Below are 12,467 nucleotides of genomic sequence, written 5' to 3' on the forward strand. Positions count from 1 at the left end.
ACAATGGGTCTCGGGGCACCGGAACGCCTCCCCCAGGCCCTGTCCCTGATCAAGTCCTCATCCTAGCACTGGGGGTTTTTCCAGCTTTACTGAGGTTATAACTGACCATCAAAAATTGTATATATTTAAAGGGTACAACCTGATGACCCAAGATACGTATACGTATACTGTGAAATATTCACAGCCAATCAACATATCCATCTCTCCATTTGCCTTCTCTTTCCCTTTTTGTGGTGAGCACACCTAAGGTTTACTCGCTTAGCATATTTCAAGTACACGGCAGGACACCGTCAGCTAGTCTCACGGCTGTACACCCCCCGTGGATGCCGTGAGCCGGCCACCCCTCAGACCGTGTCCTCACTGCCTCACAGCCAGGCCCTGCTCTCCCCGCCCCCGACTGTACTTCAGAGCCCCCCAGCCTTCTTGGCAACTCTGGGCCCGACTCCCCCACTGTACCCCACCACCCTCAATCTCACTGATGTCCTTCCTCCGCGCTGACATTCTGCATGAGGACCTCTTTTACACTCTGTTCTAGGGATGTGTGTGTGAAAGAAAGTGTATGTGCGTGTATGTGTATGCGGGCGAGAACGTGTATACGTGAGTTGAGTGAGAAGTGAGTTGAGTGTGTGTGTGACAGTGTGTGGGTGTGTTGTGTGAGTGTCCATGAGTACGTATGCGTGTGTTATGTGAGTGCACGTGGTAGATGTGTGAGTGTGTGTGTGTGTTCTGACTAGAACGAACCTCCTAAGCAAAGCATCTACGTAGCCACTGGCAGGAAGGCCTGAGGGCAGTCAGCAGCAGGGAGAAAGGCTGAGTGGGGAGCCCTATGACGTGCCCCCCCACGGTGCCACACGTGTCCCTGTTGTGGTACTGACCACAGCCCATGCCCGATGCTCGTTGATTTGTTTGGCCCCAGACAAGACCACAAGGGCCACAAAACCCAGGACTGTGTCCGTTTCATTCACCAGTGTCTCCCTTGCACCTCACATTCATCCTGGCACACGACGCACACATAACACACGCTAGGTGGATGGATGGATGGACAGATGGACAAACCAATGAGCATCATGGGTTCCGGAGTCTGACGTAGGTTTGAAATCTCATTCCACCACTAACCAGCTGTGTGACCTTGGGTATGCTGCCCAACCCTCCTGGGCCAGTTTCCCCTGAGTAAAACAAGAAGACCAACACCTCACTGTGTGAAAATGCAATGAAATAGGTAGAGAATCTGCTAGCACAATACCTGGTAATTAGCGGATGGTTCGTAATGGTAACCCTTACATTTCTCTGGAGCCCCATGGCATCTAGCACAATCCTCCGATAGGACAGGTGCTTCACGCTTGTAAGGTGAATGCCTAGGGAACGTCTACACAGAAAACTAGCCCCCAACAGCTCCTCCCTGCCTTGGGGTCCCGATCCAAAGGAAGGAACTCTCGCACCCGGTCCCTGGCCCCCAGTTTGCTAATGTCCCACCCCCACCTCTGGTGTCATGGTGCTTCTCTAGGCCCTCAGCCTGCCCCTGGCTCCTTTTCCCCAGCTGCAGAGCCACGTCCCCTCACCTGGACAGATGTGCAGGTGGTGATGACGCTGGTTCCCAGGCTGGTGCTATCGCTGAGGTCATCTGGCAAAGAAGGTGTTTTCTCCACCCGAGGGGCCTGCGTGGCCTGGAATGAGGGGCTCTTAGGGGACAGGTTCACATCTGTGCCGTTGCCAAAGGCCTGGATGGCATTCCCTGTGGGGGGAGAGAGCAGGTAGGCGCAGAGAACTCGGGGGCTGCCCCTCACATCCCAAGGCCGCCTTCTCTGGAACAACCCAGAGCTGAGGACAGGCTGTGGCTTGTCCTAACTTCTCCAGAGCTCCTTTTCAGAAACTACTGACATCTCACATGTAGAAAATAAAACAGCAAAAGGGAGGTTGGAGAAGACAAAGAAACCACAGGAGAAAGAAATGTGGAAGAGGAAGGGAACAGGGGCAGTGGATATGGGGAGCCTGGAAGGAGGCAGCAGGCTGGGCCCGGGGCACCCGGTGCTGCGGACCACTCCCCCATACCAATCCCCCACCCCCCAAACCCCCCTTGGCTCCAGCACAGGTTCTCCTGGCTGCCGGCGTTCCAGGAGCCCCCGACTCAGCCCTCCTCCCAGGGTGGCCTCACCCACTCCCACACCATTAGCACCAATGCACTGAGGACTATATAATGGGACCTTTCGGACAAAACTGTCCCTAAGACTTGACCCTGGAACAAAGTGCCTACAGACATCTCCACCTCCAAGTCTGAGACGCACCTCAAGGTCATCACGTCTATGCCCCAACTAGGCATCGCTCCTTCCCGTAGCATCACCGCTTTCTGGCCATGTGAACAGTCTTGGAGGGGCCAACTCTCCCACCCAGGTCCCACACTGTGCCTCCCTAACCGCCCACTTGCCACTGGTGAAACCCACCTCCTAAAGATCTGTCCACTCCATCTCCCCTCGCCCCTCCCCGCCACTGCTCTGCTTCAATCACACTGTCCTCTCCGTGAGCAGGCCTCTGCCCTCTGAGCAGACTTGTATTGGGTCACCTGTCAGAACCACATCCCCACCCCTCCACACCAGAACCAGAGAGTGGGCCTTCTGCAATGCGGGTCTGGCACGGTGCCACCTGCTGACACCCCTTCAGTGGCCTGCACACCATCTCCACCACATGCAGGACCACAAGATCCTAACATCTTTAGGACTGCAAGGCCCTTCGTGAGGAGGACTCTCCCTCCCTGTCCAGGTAACTCCGGGCATCCTCACACTCTCTAGCAAGACTCAGTGGTCTGCAGTTCCTATAAACCACCTCTGCCCAAGGTGGACTGGCATGCCCTCCCTGCCTCGTCAGCTGACAGATGCCCACTGTCCCTCAATGCGCCAGCCTCTGAGAAGCTTCCAGGGCCTTCTTCTCTGGGCTGACTGGTATCACCGGTCTTGGCTCCTGAAGAGCCCAGTGAAGACCTCCACCCTAGCATCATTCACCCCATCCTGTGATCGTAGTGACCCCCTGATGGTGTACCTCCATGAGATTGTGAGCTTCTCAATGACAGGCACTGTGACTCATCTCTCTGAATCCCCAGTGCTATAAAGAAAGGGAGCATGGACTGATGGAGTGAAGGAAGAAAGGACAGAGGGAGGGAGGAAGGAGATTTTCAAGTGGGTGGGAGATTGAGCAGATCAAGGCAGGCGGGACTTGTAGCCCACCTCTCTAGCCTTTTGAATAGCAGTCTGAAGACTTGAAAAGAAACTCACCAATTCTAAGGGGGAATGGATCCTTAAAGGGACAAGTGACAAATGCCGAGAAGGAACCTGGCTGAAGCTGTCAGGATAACAGACCAGAAACTTTTGACCCTGACTTGACATAGGTTCAAGACCCCCAGTGGTAAACTGAGGCTGGCCTACTGACCATTCAGGAGGATAGAGTCTCCAAGAGCACAAAACCCAAGGTCTCTGTAGGTTGCTGGGGAAGCCCCATATATCCCACTGAGCATCCCAGCGGAGAAAGAAGGGGATGGCTAAGGCAGCTGTGAAGGGCCCCTCTGGGCCTCAAGGGGCACAGGGAGGAGCTGGTAGGACTTACGGAGGCACGGGTTCTCAGTGAAGTCCCTGAGGAACTTCTCACACTCCTCCTCCATGTTCCCACTCCCACGACAACTGCACCAGGGGGATACCACGATGCCAGTGGGGCTGGAGTCCACGTAGTTGGGTGTCATATCAAACCCTGGGCAGGGAGAAAGGGAAGGCAAAGGAGAGAGGAACAGTGAGGCCTTCTCTTTGGGCCCTGGGCCCCAGACACAACAGAGAAGCAGCTTGGGAACACCCCCTCCCTCCGGCCTGCCCCCACAAACACACACACCCCAACTCAAAAACACACTCTGAGCATGACTAGCCCTGTGACCAGGGGACCATGGCCACAGGGGGCAGAGGGGTGCGGACACCGAGGACAGAGCAAGACAGCAGAGGAGGTATCCAGGAGCTGCCCCCGCCCTGCTTCCTGGAGCGTGGGCCTTTGCATTCTTCACCAGCAGAGCATGTGGTCTAGAGCCAGGGAGACGAAGGTCCGCATCCTGGGTGTAGATCCCAGGGCCAACATTTACTAGCTAGGTGAACCTGCACAAGTTACTCAACCTCTCTAAGCCTCAGTTTCCCCATCTATAGGATGGAGATACCAACCCCTCCCTAGCAAGCACTGCTGTGAGAATTAAAATAAGACAGTCGGTATATACCGCTCAGTGCAGTACCTGGAATGCCTGAACCATGCAATGAACGTTACTTTCTCATTTCAAAAGCCATATAAGACCTCAAGGCACCCCTCCACCCATGATCAAAGGCTGACCTCTCTTCTGCTTTCCCACTGCAGAGAAGACCGAGCTCAGGCCGTCCACCCTCTGGCCCTGAGCCGGGTGCCCTGCCCACGGGGAGCAGGGAGCAGGGAGCAGGCAGCCAGGAGGCCCCCCGAGCCCAGGTGCACGGGGGCGGCTTACCAATCATGCCAGCGTACGAGCCCAGACACGCCTGGTAATTGTCGGCAGGGCAGCTGGTGAGCGTCTGGTAGGAGGCACGACAATTGGCGTGGAAGTCAGCCAGCCGGGACCTGGTGTCAGGAGAAGACCCAACGGAGAGAACAGGTTAGTCTGGCTGTCTTCCCACCCTGTCTGCGACAGGGCGGCTCCTCCCCGCGGGTCCCCAGGGAGGGAAGAAGCTAGGAAGATGGAGAGGACAAATACAGGGGGACCCAAGGCTTTGGGGGGCTTCGGGCTAGGAGCTCCTTGAGGGCAGGACTTCCTGGAGAGCCAGGGACACAGCTGAGGCATGGCAGGCTCAGGCTGGACCCTTCAGTCAGAGGAACACAGAGAGAACCTGGGGTGGGTTTGCCAGGAATGCCCGGGACCGAGGCAGGAAAGTGGGCTCTGCTCTCTGCTTGGCCACACTCCTGCCCAAGGCCTTCAACACATCACTCTTCCTCCCTGCAAAATGTGCCACCTCACAGGATCTATCTGAGGGTAACGGGAGCCAGCCCCCAGGCAGGTTAAAAAAAAAAGAACCCCCCTAAGGTGAGACACCCATGGGCTTTCTTGACTGGCCTCTTCTGAATCGGGTCAGAGCAAAGCCTCCCCTGCTGGCCCTCCCCCTGCTTCCCTGTCCCACGAGGGCAGAATCAGCCCTTTCTTCCCCTGGTGACATCACCTGCCATCACCCCTTCCCCTCTGTTGGCACCCATGATACTGCCTCATAACCACCTGGGCACCTCCCTCCTTGACCATGAGCCACCTGAAGGCAGACGCTCTCTGACCCGGGTCTGTCTCCAGCACCTGATGTGGAAGGTCCCACGGAGCCCAGGGCACCCAAGTCTAACCTTCCCCAGCACCCGGCTCCCATCAGGGTGGGGACGGCCATCTCACCTCCCCCCACACCCTGTCATCACTTCCTATAGGTGAGTGCCCTTTGCCATGGGGTCCTTGTGTATCATACCATTTGTGTCTCATAGCAGCTCCAAGCAGGGAGGAATAAGGTCTTGCTCACTGATATTTTCCCAATGATGGGCACACAGTAGGACCTCAACAAATAGGTGCTCATTGAGAAGGCTGTGGTAGCTACAGGAAGGGCCAGAACCCAGCCCTTGACTCCCTGCCCCCACTCTCTCCACACCATAAGGTACCTCACGAAGCCATCCCAAAGGGTGCCCCAAATTCAGCGTCCCTGGTCCTCCACTGGAGCTCTGTCCCATCTGAGAAAGGAGTGGGTAGAGACAAGAGGTTGAGAGGAACACCCTCAGAGCAGACAGCTGTGTGTGTCCCACCACGGGACACATTCTGGTTTGTCCTCGGGGGTGCGGTTTGGGGGAGAGGAAGCTCTCCAGAGGAATTCAACCCAAGGATGCCTCACACAGAGGTGTGGGAGACAGAAGATGAGCACCAAACTAACTGGCCGGGGACCAGGGTTCTCACTTCAGCTGTACCCCTAATTCACGGGGTGACTCAGGCAAGCCCTTACATCTCTGGGACTCAGTTTCCTTATTTATCAAGTGAATAGAAAGTGCTCTTCGTAAAAGACCTTTTCACAGTCTGGGCAGATGAACAAGTTCTGGAGAGGGATGGTGGTGTTGGTTGCACAACAACGTGAATATACTTAATGCCACTGAGCTGCACGCTCAAAAATAGTTAAAGTGGGAAGCTTTATGTAATGTATAATTTACCACCATAAAAAAATGATTTAAGAAAAGATACTTCCTCATTCATCCATTTATCATTCAATCCTCACAAACACTGAGATCCGAACTCTTTGAGATAGGACAAGCAATTGTTGTTACTATCCCACATTACAGAGGAGGAAGCTGAGACTCAGAGAAGCTACTTGCCCAAGATCACAGAGCTCCTGAGCAGGGGGGCCAGGCTCCGCCCCAGAACTAAGGACAGGGTGGGGGCCCTTTCCGGCAGGTCTCACTGCTCCCGTGCAGAAGCCTTTGAAGGGTCCTTCCACAGCCAACATCCTGCATCCCTGAGAAAAGGAAATCTGCAGTTGTCTTCCCTCTCACTCCTGCCCAGAAAGACACCCTCTACTCCTCACCACCCAGCCCTGAAACAGGGAGAAGCAGCATTTCTATCCAAGGCTTCAGCCCCTTCAGAATAAGACCTGGTCTTGAACAGCAAGAGCGTCTGTCCTACCGTGTGCCCTGCACGTGCACAAAGGCGCTCTGACAGTGTGAGTGGGGTGGCCTCTGCCCACACCCCAGTCCCCCAGAGACTTGAGGGGGGTGGCAGGGACTTTACGAGGTAGAGGGGATTTGGAAGCAAGTGAAACAACAGCTCTAGGCACACGCTGTGGGCTGAAGTGCGTCCTGACTCCCAGTACCAGTCATGGGACCTTACTTCGGAATGAGCTCCTTGCAGGTGCGACTGAGGTGAGGGCAGAGTGGATGAGGGTGGGCCCTCAAGCCAATGACGGCTGTCCTTATAAGAAGGGGGAAAGGGACACAGACATAGTGAGAACACATGTGAAGACGGAGGCAGAGACTGGAGGGACACACCTGCAAGCCCAGAAGGCCAAGGATTGCAGGCAACACAAGCAGCTAAGAGAGAGGCGTGGAACACATTCTTCCTTCGAGCCTTTCGAGGGCAGGGTGTCCTGCCGACACCTTGATTTAGGCTACTGGCCTCCAGAACTGTGAGAGATTAAATTTCTCTTTTAAACCTCCCAGCTTGTGGGACTTTGTGACAGCGGCCACAGGAAACTCTTACAGCCCCTTCAGGGACTTCACTGGTCGCTTTGGCCAAGTGCCTCCCTCCAGAAGGAGCCCAGGGCACATGGTCAGGCCCAACGCTAAGGAGCGCTGCAGGTGGGCAGCATAAAGCCAGAACGGAGCTCCTGCGGGGTGTGAACAAGGAAGCTACTGGATAACAAGCCAAGCCCCTAGTTTCCATCTCCTCCCCACCAAAGGCGTTCAAGTCATCTCTTAGCCCAAATACAGGAGTGCATTCCTATGCCACTTGATCACACTAAGGCCTGACTCCCTCTCAGCGCCTCCCCAAGGCCCACCTGCAGCCCTTCCCCCTAAAGCCCTTTCTGAGCACCCTGCTGTGTGGATTTCTCCCATCTCCACAGTCTAGCTACACAGAGAGTCTGGACCATGCAATTCATACTGAACTATAGAGAGATTCACTGATACCGCCCTATTTGGTCTCTCCAACTGGAACGTATGTTCCCAGAGTGGCAGACTTTACTGATTTCCTCATCCTTCCTCTAAACACGTATTGAGCTCCTGCCACGTGACTGACAAAGGATGGGAAGGGTCTGCGTGTCAGTGCAACGTCAGAAGGGAAATCCCAACTCAGGGGGTCAGGGCAGAATGGCCACCAGGCCAGGACCCAGGGCTCGATGAGAAGCACAATGCCCACTGCAGCAGACCTGAGGGGAGCCTCCCAGGCAGTTCCACTCCCTGTGGGCACACGGGGCCTCCTTCCCTTCTGCGAGGTGAGTTCTCCACTCACTGACACCGGGAACCTTGAGGATCTTGCCTGGCCCCACCATCCACGAGGCCTCTCAAAATGTCACTGGGCCCCACAGGCTGGAGGAGGCACAAAGCATGAGCAAGGAGAATGTGACTGTACACGAAGAGAGACAAGGCCACTGGACAAGAGATGAGAGAAAAGGAAGCCGGAAACTAGAAGGTGAAGGAGCCCCAAGTGAGGGTGGGGGGAAGGGCACATCCAGCTGCTGGGAGAAGAGAGAGTATCTGTCCCGTGGCCATTCTCTATCACTCACCGCTGAGTGACCTTGGGCAGGCCTGTCATGGCTCTGAGCTGTGTCCCCAGTTATCAAATTGGGTGAGCCATGCCTGCCCATCTCCCTCACGGGGCTACGTTAGATAGCTGGGGCACTTAGAGGAGGAGTCACCGCATCTTCCTTCTCTATCCAGACATCTTGTGCCCAGCACTGTGCCTGCAAAGCACCGGCAAGTGCAAACAGGGAACAGTGTTTCTTGTGTCCAGTAGAGAAGAAGAAATACCTGTTCAACCTGGTTAGGTGGGTCTGCGTCCCATTCAAGGCAACCCGGAGAGACGGCCCCCTCACCCTGTCCCTCACCACGAGGCTCCAGAGTCACCCTGCTGGCCCCAGGTGCACGATGGCCTCCCTACCCCACTGTTACTCTTCATGTCACTCTGAGGACATAGGAAGAGGAATACAGGCCCCCGAAGCCAGGCAACATGCACAAGGCTCCTTTGCCAGACCCCTCGAAACCATGGCCTACTTCCTGTAAGCCGGCCCGCCGGCTCCATTCAGAGCACAGGGAAGAGAAAAGGTAGGCCCGGGCCCAGCAGCCAGCAGAGGGGCAGGGAAAGGGAAGGGCTGTGGTAGGCCTTCTGTTCCTGCATTTCTCTGTTCTCGGCGTCAAAGCGGCCTTGGCAAGAGAGAGGGCCAAACGGGGCCAGTTAGGAGGATGCCACGTCCAAGTCTCCAGAAGGTCTTTGATTGCTCTGACTGTCTACCCCTCAAGACAGGCTGAAGTCCATGGCGGCGGCCCCCTCTGTCAGCATCAGAGACCAAGTGGTGTCAGTTTCCTTCAAGCCAGCAACACGCTGGACTCCAACCCCCAAGCAAACCAGGCCCATGAACGCTCCCGGCCCAGCCCTGGGAGGTGCATTCTCCAAGGCAAATGTTATCCTTTTCATGATGCACGGCCAGCCGCCGGGCCCCCTGTGCCATCCTCGGCCCCTACTGCAGCTCTTCCCTGCAGACACTGCAAGGCCAGCCCTCTGGACTGCTAGGAACATGCTTTTTCCTTGGCCCACCCCCATCACACTGCCAGTTTCTACCTTTAAGAATCCCCACAAGAACAACGGCATAAAAGAAAGCACGAGAGAAAGAGAGACAGACAGACGGACAAAGAAAAGCACAGAGAGCCAGCAAGAGAACCAATATGAACACAAGCCAAGTCCATCCCAGTGAAGTGAAGGCTGCCAAATGAGCTCAGGGGCAGCAGGTGGCTCTGTCCGAAAAACACAAACCCTCTTTGGGCTGGTTTCACCAGCAGCTGTAGCCTATTCCATCACAGGGAAGCGACAGGAGAGGCACGGAGAGACACCTGACCCCCAATCTGATGAAACAGTTGCCAGATTAAATACAGGATGTCCATTTAATTTGAATTTCAGGTAGACAATGAATTTTTTAGTGTAAATATATCCCATGAACTATCTGGGACATACTAACGTTAAGCCAAACATAACTAATACTAATACTAAGAACTTTTTTATTGTTCACCTGGAATTCAAATCCTGAATTTTTATTTGTTAGATCTGGCAACTCTATTTGATAGGAAGATGTGCTCTCATAGAGGGAAGAGGCAAGGCTGGATGTGCAAAGATCAACCCACACGAGCGGAAATCACCCAGACAGGAGAGGTGGGGTAGCCTTCCTATAGGTTAGCAGTTCTCAAAGTGCGGTCTACAGAACAACAGCATCAGCATCAACTGGGCACCTGGGAGAAATGCAAATTCTCCAGGCCCACCCCAAACATACAAGATCTGAAGTTCTAGGGGCAGGGTCCAGCCATCTGTGCTTTCACAAGCCCTCCAGGTGATCCTGAGGCACACTGAAGTTTGGGGATGTGCCAAGCTGCACAGGCTGCAGAGCAGGGCTTCTGGGGACCCTTCAGACCCCACTCCCTGGTCTCAGCTTTAATTATCCCCACTTTAGAGGCGCCTGCGTGGCTCAGTCAGTTAAGCGTCTGCCTTCGGCTCGGGTCACGATCCCAGGGTCCTGGGATTGAGTCCCACATCGGGCTCCCTGCTCAGTGGGGAGCCTGCTTCTCCCTCTGCCCCTCCCCCACTCTCCTACTCTCTCTCGCTCTCAAATAAATATCCCCACTTCATGACCTAGTCAGGGAAGAAAGTAATGCTTCAGGCCACGACCTGAGAAGGCTCTTGGTCACGAGGCAGAGTGCTTGTGTTTATACAAACACACACACACACACACACACCCCCCAATCCCCACACAGACATACACTTACACTTGGATATATTCTTCTCGGTTCTATGCTTTGGTCTTAGCCAAGAAAAATTACAGGCACCTGTACTTGCCCTTGATCCAAATTATAAATACTTTCCCAAACACATATAGTTTCTCAAATCTGTCTACCCTAAAATAATAAAAGGTGAATCGCTGCACAGAATCCCAAAGCATTCCAATGCCAGCCAGTATGTGGCTTTTTGGTTTGAAGTTCTTGTCAGCTTCCCAAAGTTCCCATTTATCAGATTATACCTGTTACGCTACTGCTGTGGAAACCAATGGGATTCTATCGGTCTATTCGATCTATTCTATCTTCTTCTATAGAAGGAGAAAAGGAAGCTAATATTTATTGAGAACCTGTGATGTGGTAGACACTGTTACCTCACTTAATTTTCTGAGCCATCCCACAAAGTAGACGTATTCCCCAGCAAGGCCACAGCAGCTCTGAGAGGCAGGCCACACAGCTTATATGCCCGACAGCCAGCACACGCTAACGAGGACACGGTCTTTCTCCGGCTCTGCTGACGATGATTCCAGAGGCAGCCACCAGCACTGCCTCATGCAAACGAACAGGGCACTTGAATATTTCATGGAGGGGAAAAGGGGCTCCCAAGAAGTGCAAATTACTCATGATAGGCCTCATAGACAATTTATGGGAATGCAGAGAAAACGACTTTAATAGACCCAAGTGCCTCTGGAATGGCTTTCTGAGGCCCCCTCCAGCAGTGCAGGGCTTGGTTAAGTGGGTTCAATGTTATGTGACACTGAGAAAGGGGAAAATGGATTTCACCCACATGGCTGCTTTCTGACACCTCCAGGGCTCACCGTGGACAGCTTGATCTTCCGTCCTTCCCAGGGCACTGCCACTACTGATTTCATGAACTCAAGTCCCAACCTGGCTTCCTTCCCTTCTGTTTATTCTTCAAGTGTGCAGTGAATATTTATTCTATCTGCCCAGAATAGCAGCTCCCCTGGGGGCGGACTGAGGGAAGGGATTTCCTCCTCCAGCCAGGTAGTTCTAGTAAAGGCTGTCAACCATGGCACTGTACCGTCCTGGGCCAAAGGTGGCCACGTGACCCAGGCTGGGCCAACCCTACAACTCTGTCCCCGGCCACCCTGACTAGTGCTTTAGGGATAAGAAAGTAACACAAGCGAGGCTAAACAGCGTCCTTCCCTGAGGTTTTCCTGATGGAGCTGGCAAGGAAGAACATTCTTTTCTCTCTGGTTATGAGACACCATAGATGTGAGCCCAGATAAATCAGGACCATAGTTCTAGCCTCATGGTCACAATAAGAATAAACATGCAGCTAACCTGCAGAGAGAAGCAGAAACGAGACAAGGAGAGACAGAGACAGGCCTATTTGTATCTGAGTCCTGGAATACACTCCTACCCTTTCTATATTTTATTGGAAGCCAATAAATTCCTTTTTAATTTTCTTAAGGTAGTGGGGCTCTGTCCCTTAAAACAGAAAAAGCCTTGACTAATGTGTAGCTTTACTCTCTGATTTTATATGATCTTCTCTGTCCAAGTTCAAAGCAACCAAAAAAGGCATACACTGAAAAGGACACAGATTGAAAACCAAACCCACAAAGGGTCTGACTAACCCGTGTGAAAGCCAGCATTGCAGGAGCACCTTAGTGAGAGCTTTGGAAAACAGATGCTAATAAAATTCACGAAGGAAGATGGACCTGGCCTTGGATTCTTTCCCCAGCTTAACTAGAGGGAAATGGCTCAGATGGATGAGCCACAGAAAGCTGCATTGCTATTAAAAATGACAAGGATGTAGATTGTGCCAACATATGAAAATTCAAACATGAAATCACGTGAAGGGATTAAAAATCAGGAGACAATACAGTCTGTGCACCCTGGTTGCAAAAACAGGGAAAAAATGGTAAATATATAAACTAATGAGATCCAGAAGTAAATTTCAAAGATGCTAATAGAATACA

At 53.4% G+C, this 12,467-nt stretch overlaps 1 protein-coding gene across 4 annotated transcripts in view; it reads right to left on the reverse strand.

Moving 5' to 3' along the window:
- The window catches only part of GFRA2 (GDNF family receptor alpha 2), an 88,737-nt gene that overhangs the window by 13,599 nt on the left and 62,671 nt on the right, over nucleotides 1-12,467 (reverse strand). For all 4 annotated transcript variants that reach the window (XM_032389070.1, XM_032389074.1, XM_032389073.1 and 1 more), the window contains 3 exons: nucleotides 4,496-4,605; nucleotides 3,592-3,732; nucleotides 1,560-1,732 (listed from right to left, as the gene is read on the reverse strand). In XM_032389070.1, coding sequence (XP_032244961.1) covers nucleotides 1,560-1,732; nucleotides 3,592-3,732; nucleotides 4,496-4,605 — 424 coding nt within the window. The remainder of the gene's footprint in view (nucleotides 1-1,559; nucleotides 1,733-3,591; nucleotides 3,733-4,495; nucleotides 4,606-12,467) is intronic.

The sequence above is a fragment of the Phoca vitulina genome, unplaced genomic scaffold (genome assembly GCF_004348235.1).
Source record: "Phoca vitulina isolate PV1807 unplaced genomic scaffold, GSC_HSeal_1.0 scaffold53, whole genome shotgun sequence".
NCBI classification, from domain to species: domain Eukaryota; kingdom Metazoa; phylum Chordata; class Mammalia; order Carnivora; family Phocidae; genus Phoca; species Phoca vitulina.